Raw genomic sequence first — 27239 nt, forward strand, 5'->3', positions numbered from 1 at the left:
TCACACTACCAGCTTTTCTGGAGCCCATCAATCACCAACATACATCAGCTGATGGTCTGCAGCACTTGGTGTATGTGTCACATGAGAACTGATGGCATGTGAAGGAGGTGGCCAATGTGGCTGGTTGGTAAAAGTTTGCTTTCACAGTTTCAAAGCTAACAAACAAAATTGTGGCAACTGTGATAAAGAAACACCAAAGCCAGTAATATAGTCTTGTCTGCACTTGCAGCTCCAAATTTTTTTCCAGCAGCATTTCTTTGGAGACCATAATCTTGACTACACCAGTTTTTATAGAAATTGTCCATTTAGGCGACAATCAACAAAGAATGAGATGGAGTTATAAACTTGAGTATTATCTAAATCTAACCATCTTTGCTAAAGAATCTACTCAAGATACTGGAATTCCTTAAAAAATGAGTAGAACAATCCACTGAAATTAAACTTACATGAATTTAATATCTAGTTAAAGATGGGAAAGAATTCAAAATTCAGCACATTCACTTCAGGGATGGTGCAAAACTATTCGTACTCTTTATGAATACCTAGTCACTGTAATTTTCAGTGCTCAATGTCCAAATGGGTTTGAGACCAAAAGAGCATTTGGAGCAATTAATAATCAGAGCCAATGAAGAGGGATGTTATATAAGTAACATTAGATTCAACTTAAAGGCAGCACTAGGTAAAAGTCAGAGTTAATTTAAACATGAGCGAACAATACCAAGTTGCAAAATGAAACTGAAACACTGGTGAAAAGTTAAAGCAAATTGCAAATTAGTATTTCAGGGTAAAATTAAGTTCTGTGTGCTTTCACACAGAACTGCATATCTGCAAAAAACAACTCACCACTAAACATGAAAATCTAAACTAAACTGATGAAAACGTGCTTTACCCAGTGGTTCATCTCTTCTGGAGTAGAATTCTTACACAGCAGACTATACAAAACATGTTAGTCTGCTAAGTAAAGCAAGCTCTCCCCCTTTCAACTGGAGTCAGAGTTTAGATCAGAGATCTCCTACAGACTGTGGAATGTCATCATACTGCCAACATCTGATGTGCAAGGGGTACAGGAACACGTGAAGAGCTTGTTCTAGAAGCCAACTTTTAACATGCATTTGATAAGAGGAAAGATTTTAATTTCAAATCTGATACGGGTCTTTTTAAAGCTAGCTACCTAGGAAAAGACTGTCACCAGTATATCCACAGATTTTTTTGATCTGACATTTTGAAATTCTCACCCTTAAGAATTACTTTTCAAAGCAGAATGACAGCCTGTATTTTCAAACAGGGGCTGTTTTATCCATGTAGGAAATGCTGTTTACCTTCATAAATGTTCACACCATAAGACTGAGCAGAACAGTAAAAATTCATATCACTCAATTTAAGTCAGTCACTAAGATTCTCTTCCTGCATTACTAAGTAAGCAGCATGGAATTATTATATTGTTATCATAACTCAAACAATAGTATGAAAAAATAGTTGCTATCATCCATGCTGAATTCCAAGGGAATAATTTAGGTCTGTTCCCTCCGCCTCGCCCTGCCCCAAGAAACTCTCAAATACCTGATTTCAAGATGTTTCCTTGGAAAATGTACAAATACAGTACTACATGTACATTAACACTTCTAGAGAACCTTTTAAACATGTTTAAAAAATAAGATGGAAATGCTATAGATAAATAACAGATACACCTAAGCAAATTATCTACAGGAAAATGTGAAGAGCACGAAGCACTTCACGTTCCACCAAATTTATCCTGAAGTCTGTAAATGAACATATTCATTGTTAATGGCTATCCTCAAGCAGTTAAATTCTGCTTTTAATTATAAGGCTGTGTTCACATTTCAGAACTTTGTACCTCTAGTGAAGCTAAGCTTTTTACCTGGCTGGCTCTGACAACATGAGAAGAGCTATGGAAGCAGAGAACTGAGTTTGGTTTTCCTTGGCAAAATTATTCTCTGCTTTTGTAGTAGTTACCTTTCATTGAACCATCCACTGATTTGTTAATATATGCCTCTGAGCAGTTCATAATCCAGTAGCCTGTAACTTGGCTACCCTGCACCTTCCTCCTACAGCCACACACTTTGTATCTGAAAAGCATCATCCTTCCTAAAGCACTCTTGTCTGGGAAAGGCCAGTCTTTACCTGAGAGAGGTTCCATTGAGCTTGTTGGTTTTGTTGCAATCCATACTTATTTTGTGGTGGTGTGACCATCTGTCCCACCATTCCACCTTGAGGTCCGACGACAGTCTGAGGAAGTCCCATCACACCAGTTGGTGCAGTACCAGTAAATCCATTGGGCATTCCCACTGGTACCATCACGCCTGTGCTTTGTCCCATGACTGGCACTGATTGTCCCATCAGGTTTCCCATCATCCCAGTTGCTGCTGGCACAGGAACTCCCATGGCTGGAAAGCCTTGAAAGTGAGTTGATGGTTGTGTGGTAAATGGCATAGAAGACGACCCCATGAACATGCCTGTACCAGAGAAGGGAAGATTTCAGCAGAAGTGTCTTGAGGTTTTCCTCCCCCATCCCATAAGTCAGAAGTGCATCAAAATAATTTTAAGGATAACTTTGTCCAGTTGTATGTTAGTGCTGCCAATTTAGCTTCTGGTAAAAGCAAAAAATTGCTTTAAAACTCTCAAAGGAAAGGGACTCACCACGAGATTAACTGCCAAGAAGAGTTTGGCATCCCTGTGGTGAACCAGAATCTTTCAATTGCTGTATTGGAGGTCTTTGTTTTCACACAAACACAGCTAAACCAAAGCTCTGACAGTTCTGCAGGGATCCTGGCAGCCTGCTGGCTGCACAGTGGAGACTCAGACCCTCAGTGATGAATTACATCGCAGAAGCAGACTTCACAAATCTTTCAGTAAATTGTACACTTGGTAACTTGAACAGCTATAAATAAATTAAAATCACATACGTGTTTTTCTTTAGCTTCCATATTACATTTCGGTAATTTTTCTCAGTTTTATAAAAGCTGAAAATAAAAATCTTCATTTGAATATAGTAAGCAGGTATCCTACCTTAGCTTTATACTTCTCAGAGATAACTTTTCTAGGTAAAGATTAAAATAGGACTGCACAGAAACCTTCACAATGTTATTTACCCGGAGCATTTTGCTGCTGCATTGTTCCTGTGCCATACAGTGATAAAATGGAGTCTTTGGAGAGTTGTTTCTTCGCTGACTCTTCGGATTTTGTTGTTTGCTCAGTAAACAGATCAAGATCCCCGGCTGCTCCAGACAAGGTGGCAGCTGCTGGTTTAGTGGAAGTGCTCTGGGAAATAAAAGACAAGACAGACTACTGAAAGAAACCAGCAAAAGACGTTATGTTAAATATTTACTGTACAGCCTTGCTCCTCAACCAAATAAAACCTCATTAATTTACAGAAACTAGATTTAAGTGAATGAGAATTTAAAAATATGTGGTATGACTAAAGACAGAAAAAAGCAGTACATGCAATATGGAAAGACCATCAGACCAGATGGAGGTTACAAAACAAAGAAAACTAAATCCTCAACCACCTTCAGGGCGTACACATACAGATTATTCATTCCTGTTGCTTCTACATTTTTCATCAGTGAGAAGCATAAATCAAGAGCTGGAGTTAGATTATGAAAAATAATTAGGAAATCAATAAGGAGATTAAAATTCACATCTCATTAATCCTCTCATAGGCAGAATAGATTAGAGAAGAGCTAAAACAAAAGACTAAGTGCTTTGAAATGTATCTGGAGAAAACACAAAAGTAAAATTTTGGTTATCTACTTCAAGTAATAAAATTTCTAAAATACATTGTTTATAATTGGCTTAGAGTTCTTTAAGCATGTTTCACTAATTGAGAAAGCATAATTATGTAAAACTTACTGCAGTCTACAACTGAAAAACTAAAATACAGGCAGGCTGTCAGGCTTTGTACTGCTCTTGCAATAGAATGTTTTGTAAACAAATTACATCCAGGTGTCTCTCAATGCTGTTATGTTACTGCTCTCACCCATACAGTTCCATATGGGGGCTTTCTTAGGGAACCAGGCAATACATGGGTTCTTGTTATATTCCTTAGGATACACAACTCATCCTGTTACCAGTGGGATCTTTTAATGCAAATCAACCTTATGCACATTGAAAAAGAGCCAGGACTGCAAATCATCCTTAAACTATGGCTTTATTTTAGTCCAGCTAAATGATCCCCAACTGCTTAGCATATACCTACTGCACCCCACAGCTTGTGTGAGATTCAACTCTTTCGCACACTGAAGGAAAATCTTCTGTCCATACCACTGTCAATGAATGCAACATGTACCCAGGTCTGTCTGTTAATTATTGAGATCCCATACCCAGGTTTATCAGACAGACAAGAGGAAACCACAAAATACACAGACATGGAACACCCTTTTAATCTTCCTTAAAGCAACTATCTCCAATCTGCTGCTTTTGCTGGTGCGCTGCTGACTAAGCCCTAAAAATTCTACTATGGTCACACCAGATTTGTACAAACACCACAATACAAATGTTCAATATGCAGCTTCAGAAAAGTGTGTGACTTCTGAAGTGCTAAAACCTCTAGCATAAGGCAGTACCAGAGACTAGGGAAAAAAAACCCCACAGAACAATTCTGTCACCAGCTGTATTTGCCAGAAACCAGCAAGAGAAAGGAGTGCAGGTTCACAGTTGATGGTGAAAAATCTCCAAAAATGCTGTAGAAAGGGAAGAGAAAAAACCAAAAAATGTGAACTTTCTGGCAACTGAAAAACCTGCATTTATACCACAGCCAATTTGGGCCAAAGTCAGTAGGACTTAGTGGGCAACCAAGAGTGGGCTGACAGCACTACAGACGGAAAGCAAACAGAAAAAGACTTGTGAAACCTCTCTGGCCAGTGTACAGTTAAATTATCAATTTCTTTCTGTACATACTAAAAAAGCTTCTTCCTCTTCCTTCTCACAATAATTTCTGATTGCAAAGCAAATCAATTTTTATTTAAGTGGGCAGTAGGAAGCCCCCTCTATTTGAGACAATTCTTTATCAGTGTGACATAACCAGTCTTTAAAAATACCAGAGTCAGATTTAACAAGACATTCAGGTCAAAGCCCATCCTGAACAGCAGTGCTTGTTTTCCTGTGCATACACCCAGGAAGGCCTATTACTGAACTGTTCCCTGCTGACATGGATCTCCCGTGGCGCCTGCCTAGGACAGCCCCTGTGTGACAGCCGTGCTCAGCAGGCTGCAGGAAGGAGGACACGGGAGCACTGCAAGTGAGTGAACAGAGGGGCTTCCCCTCTGCTGTCTGCATGGCAGCAAGGAAGGGGCTTGCATTTCTCTAGAAGGGAGAGCTGGAAACATGGAAGACTGATCACATTATGTTTACAACCTAAGATTAAATGTTCATTTAATGTCTCTTCATTCGGTTTGGTTTTGGAAGATCCTTAAAGGAACCAAAGCACCGGACAAATGCTCCCTGAAGTGTTCATCAGCTGAATAAATGGAAGGTAATGCAAAATACATGACAAGAAAACAGCAGGTGGCATCCAAGTTAAAAAATGACCAACACTGACATGACTTTTGAGTATCTAACATTGTCATGCTGCCCAAGATCTCTGTAAAAACACACCTGGCATTCATATAATCATTTTCCTACACACAGTTCCCTCAGACAGTAATTATGCCAAAACTAAATGCACATCAGGTGCTTAAAGATCATACTGCTAAGCAGTTTCATGATATTAGTGTAACAGAAGTTTTCCTACAAATTGAAAGAGAGGTGGCAACAGAGGGAATGAAAAAGGGAAGTGGGCAGTGGGACACATGGAGTTGAGAGAAGGACTGCAGGAGAGAAAAAGGCACATGTGCACTTTTTCTACTACCTGCATGTTTGTGGCTCTGGCTGGTATCTAGGAAAGCAGGAATTGCCCGTAGGAAAGCCATCCTTACAAATGTTTTTCGTTTGTATGGTGATAAATTATGGCCCCACATAACATTTTTAATTTCTCCCTGCTGACTGGAGGGGCTACCTGCATAGAGAAAATACAGCCTAACACATAATTATTCTTATGTAAGCAAAGTACTAAGTACATTATTAAGGTCTTAAAATCTGTATACAATTCTTACCCTTTTTATCTTTGCACTGTCAATGGACTCGATGTTTATTTCAACTCTTCCTGGGTTTGATTTTGCATATTTTGTTTTTAGACATCTACCCAGTTCCATTAAAAATAATCAACTGTTATTTCCTGGTAATAACTGATGAGGAAATGAGCACTCAACCATATTCAGTTCACAAAGAAAAACACTTAAGAAATCTCATGTTTTCTTGCTTTTAGGAATTATCAGCAATATCTGAAAAAGTCAGATTAAGATTTCTCTCACTTTCTCAGATCATATCCAAGAACATAATTAACCTTACAATAAGATTAAAAATTCAACTTTATTTTTTGCTGCATGTCTAGTACTCACAAGCAATACAGTGTTTCCTTTGCCATTATCCTTGTCTAGGCTTGAAAACATTTATCTTCCCTGCAGTACCATTTCTAACTCCTTCTTCAGATTTCCCTTCTCTAGAACTCAAAATACATTTCTGTCCCTCTAGACTCTGTTCAGCAGACTCCTTCTGATTCTGGAGTATGATGCCTGCTCTTCCACTGTGCTCCACATAAGGCATTTAAAGCATTAAAGAAAGCATAATCATAGATTCATAAATGGTTTGGGTTGGAAGAGACCTTAAAAATCATCAAGTTCCAACTCCCTGATATGGGCAGGTCACCTTTCACCAGATCAGGTTGCTCAGAGTCGTGTCCAATCTGGTCTTGAACACTGCCAAGGATGGGGGCATCCACAACTTCTCTGGGCAACCTGTTATCAGAGTCTCACCACCCTAACAGTAAAGAACATTTTCCCTTGGTCTGTCACTAGACTCCCTGAAAAAGAGTCCCTCCCTATCTTTCCTGTAGTCCACCTTCAAATACTGAAAGGTCACTTTAAGGTGTCTCCAGAGCCTTCTCCCTTCTCCAAGCTGAACAACTCCAGCTGTCTTGGCCTCTTCGCAGGATCTGTGCTCCATCCCTCTGATCATCTTTGTGGCCTCCCTCTGGACCTGCTCCACCAGGTCCATGTCCTTCCTATGTTGGGAGCCCCAGAGCTGGATGCAGCACTGCAGGTGGGGGTCTCATGAGAGTGGAGCAGAGGGGGGAATCATCTCCCTTGACCTGCTGGTCACACTTCTGATGCAGCCCAAGATACTGTTGGGTTACCAGGCTGAAAGTGCACACTGCCAGGTCATATTCAGATTTTCATCCACCAGCATCCTCAAGTCTTTCTCTGCAGGGCTGTTCTCAACCCACTTACTGCCCACCCTGTAGTCGTGTTTGGAATTGCTCTAACTCCATTTGAAGGAATGAAACTTTTGCTTTCAGATACCTGAAAATACAGACAGGGGTAAAATAAACATAAGCAGAAACTACAAACATTTCAACTGATCATACTGGAATAGGACTCCAGTAAGTAACTCTCCAGTAAGACCCTGCTTAAATATAACTCATGATAAAGCAAACTTCTGAAACAAACCATTTTTACATAAAATCTGAGGACTTTGACACATTAACATCACCAAAATTCATTAATAAGTTGAAGCTTGTCTGCCCATCTATGGCAACCATGCTAGGTACACACACCTGACCTCAAGGAAAAATGAGTATTTATGAATATCTATTTATCTAAAATATGCCACAAGTTTGTCAGATATGAAATATGAAAAACATACATCATCTCTATGAAAATACACTTCTGTAGACACTGAACTGATTCGCAGATCCCAGTATAGTACAATTCTAATCAGACCCACACAGACACACACACACACAAAATCCAAAAAAATTTAAATTAACTGGATTTTAGTATCCTGCTTGGAGAAAGACTTATATTAAATATTTCACTTAGTTAATACTTCCAAACTTAATACCTCACAGTTCTCTCCTTCTCTTCCTCCCTACAAATTTCAGTGAAGAATGAAGAACACACTTTTGCTGGAAGACATACCATACAAAATTTGAAATTAAAATCTGGCTAAAACAATTTAGGCAATTGTTTTAAGTATAAGTGAAAATGCTAGACCTTGGCTCAGTTCCTATACAATGTTAAGCAACAAAACCTATTCTAATACCTATAATTTAGCTATGCCCTCTTTACACAAAAAAACATCATCAAATATATGAAATGTTCTTTCCTTTCTGTGTTCATGAATAATGCATAATTTATAGACTATGCCTTTTATCTAGTTCTACTGTAGGACCTGCTTAAGGTAAGTCTTCTTAAACTCCCCTGAGTTTGCTAATGGACAAAATTCTATAAAAAAAATTCTCTTGTCACATATTGTTCTTTATCAGTCCCCTTTACAAATTCAACGGTTTGCATTAGCTTCCAGCTAATGAAGAAACATTTTAAACGTCTTTGAAAACTGTGATAAAGACACATATCTGAAAGCAGAGTCCAAGTGCACATGATCATCAATGCTCAAGTCACATTTGAAAAAGGAGAAACAAATGCTTTTGTTTTCACTTGAAAAACATGTCTTGGCTATGACAATGGACATAAATCCTAAGTTTTTCAGACATAGTGTTGTTTCAGTCTCATAATAAAACATTCAAACAGACATTTCTGTGCTACACAGAGCCATAAAACAGAGTGCATTTAGCATTAAATGCTGCCTTTCAGGTTAAACTGGAGAAGAAGAGCAATCATGTGATAACTCAAGGGTCATACAGATCAGTTGGAAGAGCATCATTAAATTCCCTTCTTTTTCAGAAGAAAAGCTCTCAAATCCCACTGTGACACCTCAGACACACCTACAATAGTACATAATGGTAAATATCTCAGTGAGAAAGCAAGCCACACTATTCCACACTTGATCTCCTTCTTCTATTTCATTTTTTAAAATTTCAATGCATTCTGTTAATAGATATTTAAACAAATTCAAGTCAAGATCTGGCCATGGGTTTCTGCTTTAAATTTTCCAATTTCAAGCACAGGAACTGAATGTTAGGGTTATTCAACTGCTGATCTGAGTTCATGCCCACTTAACCAATTGCAGCCTCATACAAAATAATTTCACATTATAATCACACCTCCTACTTAAACAGACCAAGTCCTTCAACCCTCTCATAATAAGGCACCCTTTCCAGCCTCCTGTATTCTCCTAACTCTTCTCTGAATCACATACAACTTTTATCCATGTTGCAAGGTGAAAGATCTTACAAAATGCTCATAGCACTGGCAAATGAGAGGCATCCTCAGCTCCCACCCAGCCTCAGTTCCCAGACTAGACACCAGCATTCTGAAACAGAATGCGTACAAGGTCTTGATAATGCTGAAGCAAAACAGAATGATACTCTCTTTGCCCCACTTTACCAAGCAACCCATGTAAGCACCATAAGAAACCTGTCTTCTGCTACCTACACATGTTCCTGTCTCTTATTTGTAGAGATTATCTGATTAAATTTTCTTTGGGATTACTGATTAAAAATGGAAGATAACCAAGAATTAATCTTGCAATACACCACAAGGATCATGTGCTTGATAAAAAAATGCTTGCTGAGAGTTCTTTGTTCCTCCTGATTATGGCACTCAGAAGAAAGAAAACTGTCACTAAAAATCTGGAAGCAAGTGAATATACTCATGCTTTCTAGTATATAAACAAGGTGATACTTACCAGATGTTGAGAATAGCATCATCCTTTCTACCACTTTTTAATCAATGTAGTAAGTACCATACTTAGTCTAGAAACCAGCATAAAGATTAACAACATGTCAAAATATTCCTCTCACAGAAGGTCCAGTGACCAAATCTTTATCATAGAAATGCATTTAAAATATTATATACACACATACAATTCAGTATGCTTTAGCAGTCACTCCATTATTTAACCCATTACTAGTCATCATCATCTAGGGCATCAGCCTTCACTTTGCTTTTTTTCACTCTTAAATATTTAGCCTTCTTTTGGATTTCCTGCATTCTACAGCTAAATCATTCCTTAACCAGCAGGTCACATCACATGTTCATGGAATACAAACAAAAGAAGGCTTTTCTCTTCTTTCTCAGGCTGCTCTTTTCTCCTGGGCACACAGTAACTACATACAGAAGTCATCATTTCCAGCATCAGAAAGGCTAGAAAGGGGAAAAAACAGAATTCAGTGCTACCCATTCTGTGCAATACTACCACTGGCACGTTTATTTTGGGGCAAAGTCAAAACTTCACTATTCTAGATTTAAATTTACTCAATCTACACCCAAATGGAATAAATAAAAAACTCAGGGAAGCTAGAAATGGGTTACTGCTTTTCACATCTAGCTCTACAGGGATCAATTTTGACATAAGGGATTAGAATAGCAGACAACAAGCACTCAAATACTGCTGTTCCTGGTACTTTGACCAGACTTCCCCAAGAGACAAGAAAATCTACACCAACACTTTCCTTTGCAATTTTAGCTAACACATCCACATCTAAGTGTAAATATACATCTTATTTCTCGCACTGTTTATGAGTAGCTTAAGGCGTGGTGGGAAGTTTGCTCTATCTGCAGCATTATGTTTAAAATGAAACATGGTTTCAGTCTCTGAAACCCTATCTAGCACTTTGCACAAAGTCAGCCCTCAGCAGCAAGCAGGGGAAAGGAGAGTAAAGGGAGAGAAAAATCTGCTGAGTAAGACTATATGCTGTGAGGCACTCAGAACTTCCTTTCATCATTATCCCTTCTATTGTACACACTATGAAAACTAATGGATGACGAGAAGCAAGTACATATCACATGTCCCAAACAATAAATTCAAGAATACACACAATTAATGACCATTACAAGACGCCCCAGATGAAGAAGTCAGCCCACCACTCTTCCAAAACCTCCCTCTCAGAAGCCAGTCTGGGTTAAGGAAGCCTGCACATGTCCATCACAAACACCCTGCTCTTTGAGTCTGACAGCTACTTTAGGACAGCTGCAGCTTCAAGCAGCTTCTTTGCGTGTCCCAAAGCTGCCTTACCAGCCTACAACAGGCATGGTGATGGGTTTGCTTCCAAACTATCATGGCTATCAAGAAGGAGCAGGCCAGGTGCAGGGTTTATGCTACTCTCTCCTGAGGAAAGCAAGACATACAACTTCCAAGATGAGACAAAAGACAGATCAGCCCAGGTAGCAATATTAATTTTTCTTGCTATCCATTTTTGATTTTGAGTATGAAACCTCAGACCCCAGGTTTTTAGCAGGTCTAAGAGAGAAGCATCTGCTGCAGCCTTTCCTAAATATCAGCATCACAAAGCAATAAGAGGTCTTAAAAATGATGACTTGATGCTCAATAGCCTGAGAACATAAAGTTATATTCAGCAATACCTATTAAAAAAAGAACAAGACAAAAGAATATAAATGAAAAGAAAACATTACTACCATCACCAGGGTAAGACAGAATCCAATTTAGCTGGATAACCAGAAGGAAAGACCACACCATCTACACTTCTATGTCCAAACAGTGCAGAAGCTTGAAGAGGTGAGAAAAATACCGGTGTTACAGCTTAAGCATCTCCAGCCATGAGATGCTTAAGATGTGTTGAGAAGTGTGCATTCCTTCCATGTGGATGAACAATTCCCTGAAGGAAAACACACATGTGCATGCACGTATTTACACATACATATAGCTAAATACACTTATTAAATTTTACCTGAGCAGGAGGTACTGCAGCTGCTGGTAAAGGATTAGAGATCATTGGGCCAAAGATATCCAGGTCATCATTCAGTGCTGTGACAGAAGCAGTGCCTCCATTTGTAACAGATGCTTCAGCTGGACCATCTAAAAAAGCAACAGAATCACTTTTAAAGTGAAAATTATTAATATCTTAACATCATGAGAATAATTAAAGCTGTGTGCTCCCTCCCACCCTCCCCTGATCAAAGATGTACTCAATTTCTCAGATATTTTTCAGAGTGCGATATTTTTCAGATTTTTTAAAGACCTCTTTCCCAAAGAAGATGGCACATTAATGTCCTTCAGGAAAAAAACAAACAAAAACCAAACAACAACAAACCAAAATACTTCAAACTTCCCTAAGGACAAGCACACAACTTAGCAGTACACACTACTCATTTTTCAGGAGTCTTTGCACACCAACATTTTTAGTAGGAATTAAATAGATATCTTACTGAGAAGGTCCAAATTTGGTAGCCATGTATCAGACAAAATACACTCATCTGTGCTCTTGAATTAAAATTTGCAATTTAGAATCCATGAAGTTATTCTTGATATGATAATTTACTCAAGAGTACATAAATAAATTTTGCATTAGGGAAAAAGTCCATTCTTCCCCCTTTTTCAAAAGTACTTTGCACAGACTTCATTCTATAGCTCCATATGAACACACCTGCCAGGCACACTGAGCTAATTATCCGTAAGAACCTACAGCTCTTGCTCTGAGCAGAATTAACTTCCACAGCCTTGGTGTCTGTAAGCCACTTTAACACATGAACACATTTACTGATGTAGGTGAAAGTGGATGCATGCAGGACAAAAGAAGGACTGGAGAATTACGGTTTAAAGAGAAATAGCAAGAAAGTACTTCAAAAGATACAGGGACAAAAATATCACAAAAGTGTTTTTAAGGAACAGAGCAACCATTTCTCTTTTGATTTTAAGCTGCTCAAGAACAAGTGGTAAAAATTGGCTAATAAATTTATACCTAAGCACATCACAAATGGGCTGCCATTACATAGAGCTTGACAAATACAAAGGTGACTCTAGATTCTGCTGAACTTTATAATGAGTATATAGTCCCAACAACAAGCTTAAAAATGCTTTTATAGGCAACAGGAGAAGATACATCTAAAATTATCTGATCTCAGAAGTCAGATTTCTCTGGTAGAACAAACTAGCTGAATTAAGTCAAAACCTTCTCTGCAAAAGAAACACTGCCATGACTAGCACAGCTGTTTATACATCACAGGAGGCTCAGTATTCCAAAAACCCTAGATTACAGTACACTGGAAAAACTGCTACTAACATCATAAGACTGCATTCTGAAACAATCCATTCAGAAGAACATCACCCAGAGATGCTGTGCTGGTTTTGGCTGGGGTAGAGTTAATTTTCCTCTCAGTAGCCAGTATGGGGCTCTGTTTTGGATTTGTGCTGGAAACAGAGTTGATAGCACTGGGATGTTTTCATTATTGCCAGGCAGTGCTTGCACAGTGTCAAGGCCTTTTCTGCTCCCTACCCCACCCCACCAGCGAGGAGGCTGGGGGTGCACAAAGAGTTAGAAGGGACACAGCCAGGACAGGTGATCCCAAAGGGATACTCAAAGGGTATTCCATACCCTACACATGGTGCCATGCTCAGTATATAAAGCAGTGGGAAGAAGGAGGAGGAGGAGGACTTTTAGAGTGATGGCATTTGTCTTCCCAAGTCACTGTTACCCATGATGGAGCCCTGATTTGCTGGGGATGGCTGAACACCTGCCTGCCCATGGGAACTGGTGAATGAATTCCTGGTTTTTCTTTGCTTACATGCACAACTTTTGCTTTACCTGTTAAACTATTTTTATCTCAACCCATGAGTTTTCTCACTTCTACCCTCCTGATTCTCTTCCCCATTCCATGGGGAGAGCGAGCAAGTGGCTGTATGGGGCTTAGTTGCCAGCTCGGGTCAAACCATGACAGATGCCTTTTCATTTCTGTCTGCCTTCCATGAAGGCGAAGAGGCCATGGGAATGAGTTGACGCTACTAGATCTTCTATCCTGAGTAAAAAGTGAGTGGCCTGAGGAATGTAAAGTAGCAACCTCAGTCAGTTGTACTACTCTTTTGTAATTTGACTTTGCTGGGGGACTGCTGTTACAATGATTCTGAAAAGCAAAGTTACAAACTCAGCCATGATTATGACAAAGTTACTTACACCTTAATGCAAAGGTCTCCTCCTTCCCTTATTTCTGATGAATAGAAGCCAGTGGACAGCAAAATGACCATACATATGATCTGCTGCTCCATTCCATCCACATTAGTGCTTTGAGATGTGTGTAAATAAATATACTGGCCATTTAAGCACAAGCTTTTTTTTGAGGTCATTCTGCAGACTGGCAGTTCCAAAAACATCTCCCCAAAGGCTCACTGCTTCAGATAAATTTAGGAGTGAACTGTGCATAATTTTCAAGCAAAAGTACCATCAGGAATTAATAATTTAATGTTCTCATTTTCTCAGTCAGGCACATGTATTAAAAAAACATCTCTCTCGTCATATTCCAAAGTAGTTTAGTTTCCCTGAATATAAAGGTGTTTAACACAAAAGACTGAAAATTTAAATGCAATCATTTAAAACAAACACTTCACATATTTAGAACATTCATGACAGAACACATTTGCAAAAATATAGTATTTTTCAAGTATTTAATATGCTGCTTATAAACTAATATTACAAAACCCCAGATTTTTGCTAGATTGGTTCTGTAAGAATGTTATTTGGTAATGCATATGCCTTTCATCTCTAACTGAATAAAAACCTCCCTGTCTCCACTGGTGCAGAAACCAGACATTCTGAATTACTGTTTACAACACTGTTTTAAGCCTGTATGAATAGTATTAATAGATGATCCTGTTTTACTGATTCCTCAAAATGTAATAGTTGGAATATTTACATCTATTAGAAAGAGACTCCAAAAACCTTCCCCCCTCCCTACTGAAAGAACTAAGTTTCAGAATATAGAAAAAACCTAACAGTGTTTTCACTCCAGTTTATTACTTGTAGCAATATTAGTGTCCCCATTTAAATATATTTGCATGCAGGCATGCATAGACCTGTTTTTCAACATAGTAATTCACAGTTTTTATATAGAGATTATGGACATTTTCAACTTCAACACACAAGGTCATGGATTAGGATCTATGTCCTCCTTTCCCTCCTTATTTTAAAATAATTCTGTAATATAAGAAAGATACTTCAGCAGAGTTCTAATTCATTCTAAGTATACCACTATTCATTCAACTTGCGACACCTACTATTAAAACCTGTTTAGAAGAGGTGGTGCGTATATGACAGAAGGCAACACAGCTGTAGCCTTTCCAGGGAACAGGTAAAAATCAGAATAAGTTACTTGGGCCTGTCTGAATATTTTGAGACATTTATAGCTTCAACCATGACAGGATTACTTTGAAGCAACTAGCTTTTGATAAACAGTACTTCCATCACTTTTCTGGAGAATCCATCCATAGCTAGGAATGAAATGTTGGATGTAGCAGAAGCCACCACAATGAGAGCAGATGCAAGGCAGGGCTTCCATGCTCAGTCAGAGAAGGGAACGTGAAGAGTCAACAGACACTGTTCTTCACCCTTCCTCCTAGGTGTGGTTCCAAAACATCTTTTCTTGCAATTTATGACAATATTACAGATAATATCTGACTGCTGTCTGCCCCCTGTAACAGCAGATGATGCTTCTGATTTCAGATTAGGAAGTCATGTTTCAGTTTGATAGAAAACCAAAAACTATTTACCAGGATGTATTGAATAATATAGTGAAGGGTTTAATAATATAGTGAAGTTTACCTTTACAGTTCTTTTTCTGTATATATTTTATTAACCCCTGACATGCCAATTTCCAATTCAGTGCTGTCTTCTGTTATTCACAGAAATCATAGCTTTCATATACATCATCACTCCTTGGTATATTTATCTGCACCGACAGTGAGAATGACCAGCAGAAGGGCTTTGAACAGACAGCAGGAGAGGAAACAGCAGATCTGATCTTAAACTTTGCCTTTCTGAAACTCATTTTTATGGACCAAACTATTCACAAGAACTTTGTTACTAAGCAGCCATGTATTTTTATAAAAAGAATCACTTATGACAGCCATACCAAGACTTGCAATAGAGAGAATTGCATATGCATATAAATAATGCATTTGATTATTTTTTACACCAAATTACTAGAAAGGCAGAACTGAGAGAAATAGGTCAATAGTTGCAACAAAAATCCGGGGTAAAGATGCAAACAGGGTCTGTCTAGCCAAAATTATTGCAGAATTATTTAATGTATTAGTAAAATTTTATTTACTGCTAAAAGCTTTGCAGAAGTGAAAAAGCATTCATAGGGAGGCAATTTCTATATAATACTTCTGAAAATAAAATGTGGAAAGCCAGAAAGCTAGTAATGCTGTATGCCTCAAGTGGTTGTAAATGTTTTCATTTTGGGTAGATATATTGCTTACCTAAGCATAATCTGAACATTGCAGCAATAATATAAATGTTAATGTATTTACAAGCTGAAGAACTGGGGCCATGCAAGCCTCACAAGGTTCAACAAGGCCAAGTGAAAGGTCCTGCACTGGGTCAGAGCAATCCCTGCTATCAATACAGGCTGGAGGACAAATGGATTGAGAACAACCCCGCAGAGAAGGACCTATGGATCCTGGAGGATGAATATCTGGACATGAGCGAGCAATGCACACTTGCAGCCCAGAAACTGAACTTTATTCTGGGCTGCATCCAAAGCAGCGTGGCAAGCAGCTCGATGGAAGGGATTCTACTCCTCTACTCCACTCTGGTGAGACCCCACCTGGAGTACTGCATTCAGCTCAGGAGTCCCCAGCACGGGAAAGACATGGACATGTTGGAGCAGATCCAGAGAATGGCCAGGAAGCTGATCAGAGGGATTTCTCCTATAAGGAAAGGCTGAGATAGTTGGGGTTGTTCAGCCTGGAGAAGGGAAGGCTCCAGGGAGACCTTATTGTGGCCTTCCCAGTACCTAAAGACCTGTAGGAAAGATCGGGACAGACTGTTTTATTAGGACCTGTAGTGATACAACAAGGGGTAATGGTTCTAAACTAAAACAGAATAGATTCAGACTAAATATAAGAAAGAAATTTTTCACAATGAGAGTTGTGAAAGGTTGCCTGGAGAGGTGATAGCTGCCCCTTGCAAACATTCAAGGCCAGGTTGGATGGGGCTTTGAGCAAACCGATCTAGTTGAAGATGTCCCTACTTAGGGCAAGGGGGTTGGACTAGATGACCTTTAAAGATCCCTTCCAACCCAAACTATTCCATGATTCTAGGAGTCTATGATCTGTATTTGCATATGTGATATTTCTGTACTTCTGAATGTATCTTTACTATTTCTTAAATGCAACTTTCCAACTTAGGACCAATCATGCTGCTTTGGTACTTACCCAACAGTACCGACAAAAGTACACTTCTCAGTTATGCAACATTCAGCTACACTTCATATCACAATTAACCTCTCAAAACTTCACTGAATTCTTTCAGAGAATATTGCCCATGCAGAAGCAGATAAACAGCTTTTAGCATATCATACTTTACCTCCAACCATGCCAGATGAATGCCCCACACATCAAATTCTGTAAATAACAACATAATAGATCTCTTTTCTTTAGTCATACATTGTAACTACAGTGGTTAATCCAGAATACGCAATTGTTTATTTTATGAAGGGCACCTCTAAACATGGCAAATTATGCAGAATATGTAAAATGCACTTTTCCTCTTTCTGGTAGCTCTGTAAGGTAATATCATTTAGAAATACTATTTTTTCCTCCTTTATTTCTCTATATGTTGAAGTAATTTCTAAGTGGCCTACCTTGGCTAACACAATGATCCCAAGCTGCCTGTGTAACATTCCAATATTCCATATTGGTACATAGCTTTTACACCATTTTTTACAAAATATTAAGAAATCATTTACATCAACCTGGCATAAGTGGAGACATCTACCTTGTAAGAAAAAAAAAACCAAAAAGGAGGACAGAGCACAAGGTTAACACCAGAGAGATGAAAATACATCACCGCCAATCACTTAAGTGCTGAAGAACTGTGGTTTACACACTGTGACTTTCAAACTAAAGAATGTTTCCTATAACTACCCTATTAAAAATTCATTTTATAAAATCCTGTATTATTGATTTTGGTGTCAATTTTAGGTCTCCAGATTTTCAACAGGACATTCTTCCAGCATGGGTAAGATCCAAATAATTGTAGAGATGACTAAAAAAGCAGCTTCAGGCTTGGCCTACAGAAAAAGGCTATTATTTCCCACTGCCTGGGAGTAGAGGGAAGGAATTTGGGGCTCCACAGCAAGAACACTAGCACTACTGCTTGTAGAGATCATAACAATATTTTGCTTGTACCTGTCCACTTCCCCACCTTTCTGTGCATGGAGTTCTGAACCAAAATCTATTCTGAATCAAAAAGCCAAAACCCATGAATGTTGTTGCATCATCAAAAAGTGAGTGTCTAAACAGCATCTCAGTAACAACCCCTTGATCAGGAAATCAAGGGAACCACATGCATCTGTTTAGAAGGGCTCAGAACAAACACAAATGTGATAGTATGGTCACAGAGGATATTATGCCTCTTCTCCTATTACCAGATTTAAAGGTACAATGTGCCAAGGCACATCATCTTGAAAATTTTGCAATTTGTAAAGAAAAGTGAAAGAGAGTTTATCTTTAGAAAATTGCCTAGCTCCAATTTACATTGGGTAAGTCCTATCTAAGGAAGTTTACCTTCTGATGAGGTCGCTACTACAAAACCGACTGAGACAAGAAGAACAGTGACCCAGAGATTAATACCATACCCAAAGCTAGCACTGGGGGTTACTCAAGAAAATACTTTGCAAAGAAACTGGGCTGTTCTGAAAGCCAAAATTATTCTAGCATGAATTCTGATCCATTAAAATTACTTAACCTGCTATCACAAGTGATTTTGAGCTGCCCTAATAAAGCTAGTACTATTCTTCATTCGAAGATATGAAGTCCTAAGAGAATGAATCCTCATTAGAAACATGTCCACACAGTAAGAAGAACAAGCTAAGCAATCATATCCATTTTAATATTATTTGATATGACATATCAATCATTTTCATCAGCAGTGCATTGCTGCAGCAAAAAAGGTGAGTGGGATTCTGGGCTGTATCCACAGTGGTGTTACTTGCTGAGGCAAAGATGTGATCATCCCATCAACTCGGTGCTTCTCAGGCTTCACCTGGAGTCTGTGTCCATTTCTGGTCCCCCAGTTCAAGACAGACACAGAATGGAGAGGGTCCAAAGGAGAGGCATGAAGATGGCCAAAGGGCTGGAAGACCTGCTCTATGAGGAAAGATTTAAGGAGGTTGGTCTTTACTCCCTGGAGAAGGGAAGGCTCAGGAACACTTTCATCCCAGTATGCCAGTACTTAAAGGGCAGCTACAAAGAGGACAGAGCCTCTCTCTTCACAACACATGGAGCCACACAGGGCAGACAGGGGGCAACAGGTACAAGTTTGTCAACGTAAGAAAGACATTTTTTACTGTGAGATCAGTTACTTGAACAGCTCCACAGATGTGATGGAGTCCCCATCACTGGAGGTTTGCAGGCTGTGCCCAGACAGGATGCTAGATAATCTCTACGCTCCCCTTCCCATGGAATCCTCGGGCCAGACGGTCATTTGAGGCCCTTTCCAACCTGGACTATTCTATGGTTCTGTGATATATTGGGTTGGTGTGATCTCTCTTTTAATACTATCTGAAGTCTTCTATTGCTGGTGTTAATTAAAAGACAACTCTCCAAATGAAATATGCAGGTCTGCTCTCATTAACACATATCTCATTTGCAGCTCAGTGGAGTCCAAGTGCTACTGGCTTATTACATCGCTTTTCAATTTGTTACTTAAAAGATCTTAAAGTGTTCCCGCCTCTAAAATTACGGGGTTTTAACATACATATTATAAACTTTGCCCTTTTTATGTCTCACTGAAGAAGCAGAGCTGTTGAACACCAATTATAATACTATTTTCATTGCACACCACATCTCAAGTTAGCCAATGTAATCCAAGTTCGTTATTGTATCATAAAACAGTGTTACCAAGATACTTTTCAAATCATGACCAAAAGAATACGGAAGCCCAGCAATCTCAAAACCACATATTGATTAAATTTTAGTTTTTAATTACGTTGGTCTGCTTAAGGAAAATCAGCTTTCCATCAAGTCTGAATTACTTTTTTTTAAAATAGGCTCATTCAACATTCTTTCTACAGTGTTAATTAAGATTTGCATGCTTATAGTAGCAGATTACTTGGAATGAGATATGGACAACATACACATAACCCATGCAAAAATGGTACTTTACAGTTAACTCTACATCAGAGGGAAAATAACACATATTTTGGATGAGAGCATAAATTTTAAAACAGAGAAGACATTTACTGTTTTGTCACATTAATCATGCCTAGAAACAAAAAATTTTAAAAAACCCAAAACATTTTTCTACAAAGTGAAGTTTTTAGAATTACATTTAAAAGACTTATTAGCCTCTTCCAATATGTAGAAATTATGTAGAAAATTAAGAATAACCATTACATTGATACAAAGTGAATACTCTTAATATCCACTCACAACTTGTGGAAAATTTTCCTAACACTGAATATCAAAAGGAAAGAAAAATAGTTACAGTAATATTTTATTCTTCCATTTCCATTTTAAGATTCTATCAAATGGAAAAAACACATTTAGAGCAACACTAGATAAATGAAAGACATATTTTATGAATATGGCCTATACACAACAGTATAGGCAGACAGTGTAAACTAAATTACTTTACTAGAAACTAGTTTGTTTACAGGACAGTCCATAGTTACCTGCCAGTCAGAAAACAAAAAGGTATATTAGATAAAAATGAGTGATGGTTGCAGTCAGTACAGAACACTGAAAAGCCCAATATATTAAGTTTTACAAGGTATTAGTCAGCTACAGTCTGGCAGTTTACCATTCTTTTAACTAATATAGGAATTGTATGATATAATGTATTTTACAGATACATAATTCAGATCACCTCAGCATTTTCATTAAAAAGTAGACTTGTACCATAAACGATGAAATACTACAATCCATGAGGCCTTTGAAGATCACTTTGATAACTTCCCCTTCCCACAGGAGCTCATTACTCTCCCTAGCAAAACATAAGTACAGATATACCCACATGTCCATGGCATTTTCCTTTATAGTTTCAAATTCATGCATACAATCTTATCTATCTATCATATTCAAATTCATCTATCAGTAAGCACAGAGAAAATAAAAATATATCTATTAAAATATAAAATTATATATCTATGTTTGATTTAAAACCAAGTAATTATGTACTGCTTACCAAGTCCTAAAAGGTCAATAGTGGGTTCTGATGACTTTTTTGGACTTGCTTTAGCTTCTGATTGCTGATCCTCTTTCTTCTGTGGCTTGTAAGGGATAAAAAATAAACACAAATAACATGTCTGAAAAGATTTAGTGCTTAAAAAATTCTCATTGAAGACAGTGCTTCAGTATCAGAAGTAAAAGCCCTTTTCCATATTCGTTTATCATAATGAATTTGATTTGTAATGAAGTACGCGGCAGTTGTGGTCAAAAGGGACACGGCACATGACTGTAAAAAATTATCGTTGTACTTCCACTGGTATGTAGTAAATTTTTCAATAAATCTAAGTTCAAGGATAGCTTAAAAATAAGCTGAAGTCTTAAACGGAACGCTGTGTATTGAGCAAAAGGCAAAAAGCTGTCTATAATTTATCAACTCATTTTGGCAACCAAACGACACAGTTCTGCAATATTAAAGAGAAAAAAATGATGTTTTTAAAAGCTTAACTTTAAAAATTAGAAGTGTACTAATGACATTAATTCGCCTTTCTGCAAAGAACATGCAGAATTTACAGATGTTGAGCACTGATGCACACAACCTGAGTTCATGATCTTTTTCTTTATAAACCTGAAGGCTAACAACAGCATTCTTCTCCTTCTGCAAAGAGAACTCCATGTCTTTTCTCGCCTAGAGACGTCAAAATGTATGATGGTATTGATGTGAGATTTGATTATGAAAATTACTTCATAAATCTGTTTATAGCTCTTCTCACGCCAATATCAGGCTGATCTCCTGAATCCATCAAAACATCGATTTCTAAAATGAACACCAACTGGTTTATAGTAGTGACATGACAAATGCATTTCTTCATACGCACTTAATGTGCCTTTGCTCCGTATTTATCACAAAACCCCGAAGCGAACTGGTTGATCAATGAGTACAGCCTTCAACTAGAAGAGGTTACCCAATAACAGTGGCAGGATACTGTCAGGCTGGACAACGGGCTGACACCAACAGAACCTGCTTCACTCACACCTTTATCACATACATAACGTGGCTTTGACAGGGTCATTGAGGCTCCTGAGGTTGCTGAAGTCATTAAATCTTAGTATTTAGCATTAGGAGAACTTTAAAGTTTAACACAATTGTATAAAGATCTCCTGTTCAAGGTAATCCTACACTTTCTTCCTCTCCCGCAAAAGGGGGATAAAGAGCAATGAGCTTGGTGTTTGGAAAGAGCAGTGAAGAAACTCAAGAGTATTAAAAGCAGCCCAAGCAAACAGAAGCCTGTTACACTACAGACACTCCTCTTGCACGAGCAAGTCCCGACTGTAAACCTTCAGCAAAGAGCTCCAATGAACCAAACTCCATTTCTGCAGCTACCACAAACAGATATCCTCACAGGTAATCTGACCCTTGCTAGTCTCTCAGAGAAATACTTGCTCCCTCTTTCCAAAAGTCCTTAGGTTGATGTTACATATCTTGCTCAAGATCCAGCTGTTTGGGAAATAGCCTGATGAAAAAACAGTCCATGAATTCCCTGATTCTCTACTGTATTATAACTTTCATCATTGCATTTATGATCTGGAGCATAGCACACTCATTCCAAACACTCAGAAAAAGTACTGCTTTTGAAAGTAAACCATGACAGCATATCAAGGTTTTTTAAAAAGTGACAATTCAAAATGAAGTTTTCTATAACTGACCATATCTCAGTAAATATGCCATAAACCAACAAAATTATTACTATAAGCACTAATCAGAATTAACAGTGAGTACTTCAGAACAGAATGTGCCATAAAACCTTGCACATTTGAGTCTTCTCCACTTCTGTAAGAAACACTATGGGTCACAGAAGCTGTAAAAAGAAGCATTTCTGACATGCTCCTTTATTTCATGAAACTGGCTTTCCCCCCTTTTGCTTAAACAGCTTAAAAATTCTGAATATAGAAAGATTTCTTTCAACTGAAAAGAAAAACTCTTAGAATTATATTAAATGTGCAGATTTTCATTACACTGTACTAGATTTCTGATAACTACCTAAAACCACAAGTTTGAAATAATTTAAAGCCTGACAGGCTAGTTTTGAATGCAAACTTTTCACAGAAACCAAACACTTCTTCATGCATTAATAAGAACTACAGAGAAACAATTCAAATAGCACTTTTTAAAATTTGGCACTTATTACTGTGGCAAATTCATCTTATTAACTAAACTAAAAATTTTAAAATGTGGGAGGAATAATCTACATAGGTCCCCTGCTTTGTGAAATGAACATTTTCAATATATATTAAATGCATATTCCTGTTTCATCACTCTCTAAATATGAAAGGCAAAGAAGACACAAGGTATAAAAATACAAATTTCTATAAAAATTTGATCCCTTAAGATATCCTTTTCCAACATCGTTACTGTTATTCTGGATCAGCAGTTTCTGTCCCATTTTGCTCCCCTTCTCAGTATGTAAGCTACTAGATTTTAAGGCTGCTTCATAGTTAATTACTTTAAGATAAGCTGAAAAATTATTTTCAAGCTTGTTAGTACAGCAAATATTTCCAACCATTAATACTGCATTTGTTTCCTTGGTGGAGATTTTCTCCTTAAAGCACTATTCAACATCTTTACAGCTACACAGTTTTCACCAACGTTCTAACCTTCAGTCTGAAAAATGAAAAAATGCATTAGTCACCTAACATTTACCAATAATTCATCTGTACAACAGCAGACATACAAAGCAATATCAGCTATTTAGAAGAAAAAAATCTTCCTCTTTAATTTTACCTGCAATATTATTTTGTTCCCCCCATTCTCTCACCATAACTAGCACCATTTCCTGGAATTTCCTATCCTCCTGTCTGAGATTTCAATCAATTCTAGAATTTGGTATGCCTTTATTTCTGTTTAAAACGTTTCGTGGCACATAGGAGGGCTTTTGTGCAAATTCAGAAGACATTTGTTTGGTGCTTAAGGTCTGCCATGACAGACTTCTCTAAAGTCACCCACACTTAGGCATAAACTAGGTAAGGTTGGCACCAGTGGGATGAGTTAGAACAAGAAACTTGCACGCACACAATTATTTTTAAGAACACCTAAATGACCCTCACTGCCATGCTGCTTCTTGAAACATTCTTGTTCTCTGTTCAGTCCCATGGATTCTGCACTGTGGTCCACCTGAAGTAGGTATAATAAAAAGCAAGGCCTTACTTCAGTGTTCTGTAGCAGAGATCATGCCATATTTCTGGGTCTGGAAGAGACCTCAAGAGGTCTCTTCCAGCCCATATAATTCTGGCATAAACAAGGTATTGAAACTTTTGGGCAAGAACAAAAAGGAAGTCACACTGGAGTCACTAGAAAATTTTATTTCAAATTATAGAGAAATGTGATGTTTAATTTCTTTTTAGCAGTTTTGCCCCAGTAGGACTTGTACATGACTAAGCTTTATGTAGAGAGTGGCCTTTCAAGATGTTAAGTACTGCACTCAGTGAGCACAGAAGTGTGCAACAGGAAAAAAACCTGCATAACAAGGCAGTGACATTTCTTGAACTTACTGTTTAATTTAGTGTTGTGTTTTATCTAAAAAATACCACACTTCGTAGAGATGCAAGGCTGCATAACAAATGCTTGGGAGTCTTGCTGCACTAAGATTCATCTCAGTTTCTATTACCAGTCTCCTTGACTCCCACAGCAATTATTTTTAGGTATTGACACCAGTACTAGATAATCTATTCCTTGTTATGCCCTTTGGAGTAACACTGCATTAAAAATTGGAGACTAAGCAGCATTAAGTAAACTAAAAATAGCATTAAGAATCTGATATGAAAAAGGCAAGTAGAAGGGAACAGGTACACAATTTTGTGCACTTACTTTAAAGCAGAACCTTCAAGGTTATTTGGGCTACTATTTTTTTAATGACATTCAAGATTGCGTTAGTAATATATGTGGGTTTAGTGAACAAAGTACATGGTTATAACAATCCCTAGATATATTTACTTCAGGTTGTGTATTAACAGCTTCTCATTCAAAATCATTTTTATGCTGCTAGTACATTCTTCTGAAATAGTGTCCTTGCAAACAGCAGAGCATCAAGACATCTTTGATATGCAGGCCTTACATGGCCATTTTTCACAGTTGTCACTAATGGCCACTACATTACCCTTCAGGGTTGCTCTCATGTTGGAGACCTACTGAAAGCAAGCAATGTCCACTGCCTTAAATTATTTTGAGATTATTGAAAACAATTTGTTTGCAAATATCACTGAAAGAAACTGAAGCCAGAACAAGCTTCCAGGGAGTTGATTCTTTTGCATCCTCCACACAATCAGCTTATTTTCTAGCATGACTTGGAATTTTTTACTTAAAAAAACCTTGAGTCCTTGTTTTGAAAAGAGCCAACCTCGCAACCTCTCACGAATATTTTCACCTATAAAGCACATCTTTTCAGTAAAGAAGCAGGGATACACTCATTACTCAGATCCAGTATGGGCACTATAAATTTTTGCAATCCTGTAGATGACAGGTAACTGGGATACAATAATCTTTTATTGTTTTATTTTCCAGTGCTGTCCTTTTAACCTTCCTCTCAAGTATACTCTTCTGTCACTCCTATCTTCAGGGGCAAGAAGCAAGACCCAGGGAACAATTGGTTGCTCGGTTTCACCTCAGTACCTAGGAAGGCGATGGAACAATTAACCTGGAAACCACTTCCAGGCACATGAAGGATAAGAATGTTAGTGGGAGGAATCAGCATGGCTTCATCAAGAGGAAGCCATGCTTGACCAAACCAACAACTTTTAACAGTGTCATTCATGACTGGCTTGGCAGACAAGGGTGGAGGATCACTGAGTGTCTTCCTTTACTTCAATACGGTTTTTTGATGGGGTCGATAACTGGATAAAGGTGCCATCATGGAAACAATTCCCTCTTCATGCTCCTGCTCTTGTTTAATTCTTAGTATCCAGTGATGACTGACTCCTAATTTTATACCCAAATAAAGCTATGTCTTAATCCTGTCTGCTGTACATCTACAAAACAATAATTTGACAGTATGGTACTAATACCACATCTGTAAGTAGTCCTTACATAAAAAGATTAATCATCTTTCAGTATATAAAGAGCAAATATTAAAAAATATTTATGAACTCATAACTTTACCTCTACCAAAATGAACAACTGGGAAATTGTATCTGCACATAAGAAGTAGGATCTCTTTCTTATTTAATTAAAATGGAAATGCAGAAATGAGTATTTGGACTTTCACTTAATTTCCCACACACTGTCACTGTAAATCAACTAGCTTGAAATTACTGGATAGAAATTTATATGCTGGTAATCTCCACATACCTCCACACTGCACTTTGGTCAACTGTAATATTTTGTACTATGAAACCATCACAAACAAAATCCAAAAGCAGGTAACAGTGGAGAAGACCAGGCCACCTCTAACTTACTTGATTTTAAAGCAACCAAGTGCACAAGCCCACTTTAATCTCACACTGAGATGATGCTTTCATTAGTGGAAGCTGCACCAGCCAGTCTTCTTGCTGTTCATAGAGATGCTGTCTACGATTTAATTCATCTTGCTCATTTCCATTCTAGAAAATGGTAGGGTTAATCACTTATCAAACTTCTTCATTTATCCACAATATCAGCTCTAAGACTTTAAGGTAACTTTCAGTCTATCAGGTTTTGATGGAAAAGCTACGAAAATTTGTACCGAAGTTTTGAGGTTTATTCTGCTACAATTCTGACTACATCCTTAAAGATGAAAAGAACACCATTGTCAAAAACTTCCCAATGTACACTGAACGAGAAAGTTTTCCATTCCATCATGAAAGAGTATCTTTTAACTCAGCAACCTGCATTTAATGCTGCATTACTGTACCACCCTCCTCTATTCTTTCTTTACTAATTTTGTGCAACAATGTAAGTTATCTGAGGTTTTCTTTTTAAAAATGGGTAAGAACACCAGGTTAGGGCAGCAAAACAAAAAAAAAAGCTTTCGACTACGTCTCAAATTAAAAAAGAAAGCTCCATTTTATAGAAATCAATATTAGCCTTTATTGAGCTCTCACAATGTATTGCCCTCAATATACCACTAGTT

General features: G+C 37.9%; 1 protein-coding gene across 1 annotated transcript in view; it reads right to left on the reverse strand.

The window, feature by feature from the left end:
• SMAP1 (small ArfGAP 1) overlaps positions 1-27239 on the reverse strand; it is a 66713-nt gene that overhangs the window by 1156 nt on the left and 38318 nt on the right. Inside the window, exons 7-10 of the mRNA XM_008637658.1 lie at positions 21158-21242; positions 11705-11832; positions 3111-3279; positions 2143-2474 (exon numbers count right to left, since the gene is read on the reverse strand). Of these exons, the coding sequence (XP_008635880.1) occupies positions 2143-2474; positions 3111-3279; positions 11705-11832; positions 21158-21242 (714 nt within the window). The remainder of the gene's footprint in view (positions 1-2142; positions 2475-3110; positions 3280-11704; positions 11833-21157; positions 21243-27239) is intronic.

Source organism: Corvus brachyrhynchos, unplaced genomic scaffold (assembly GCF_000691975.1).
Source record: "Corvus brachyrhynchos isolate BGI_N302 unplaced genomic scaffold, ASM69197v1 scaffold136, whole genome shotgun sequence".
Lineage (NCBI taxonomy): Eukaryota > Metazoa > Chordata > Aves > Passeriformes > Corvidae > Corvus > Corvus brachyrhynchos.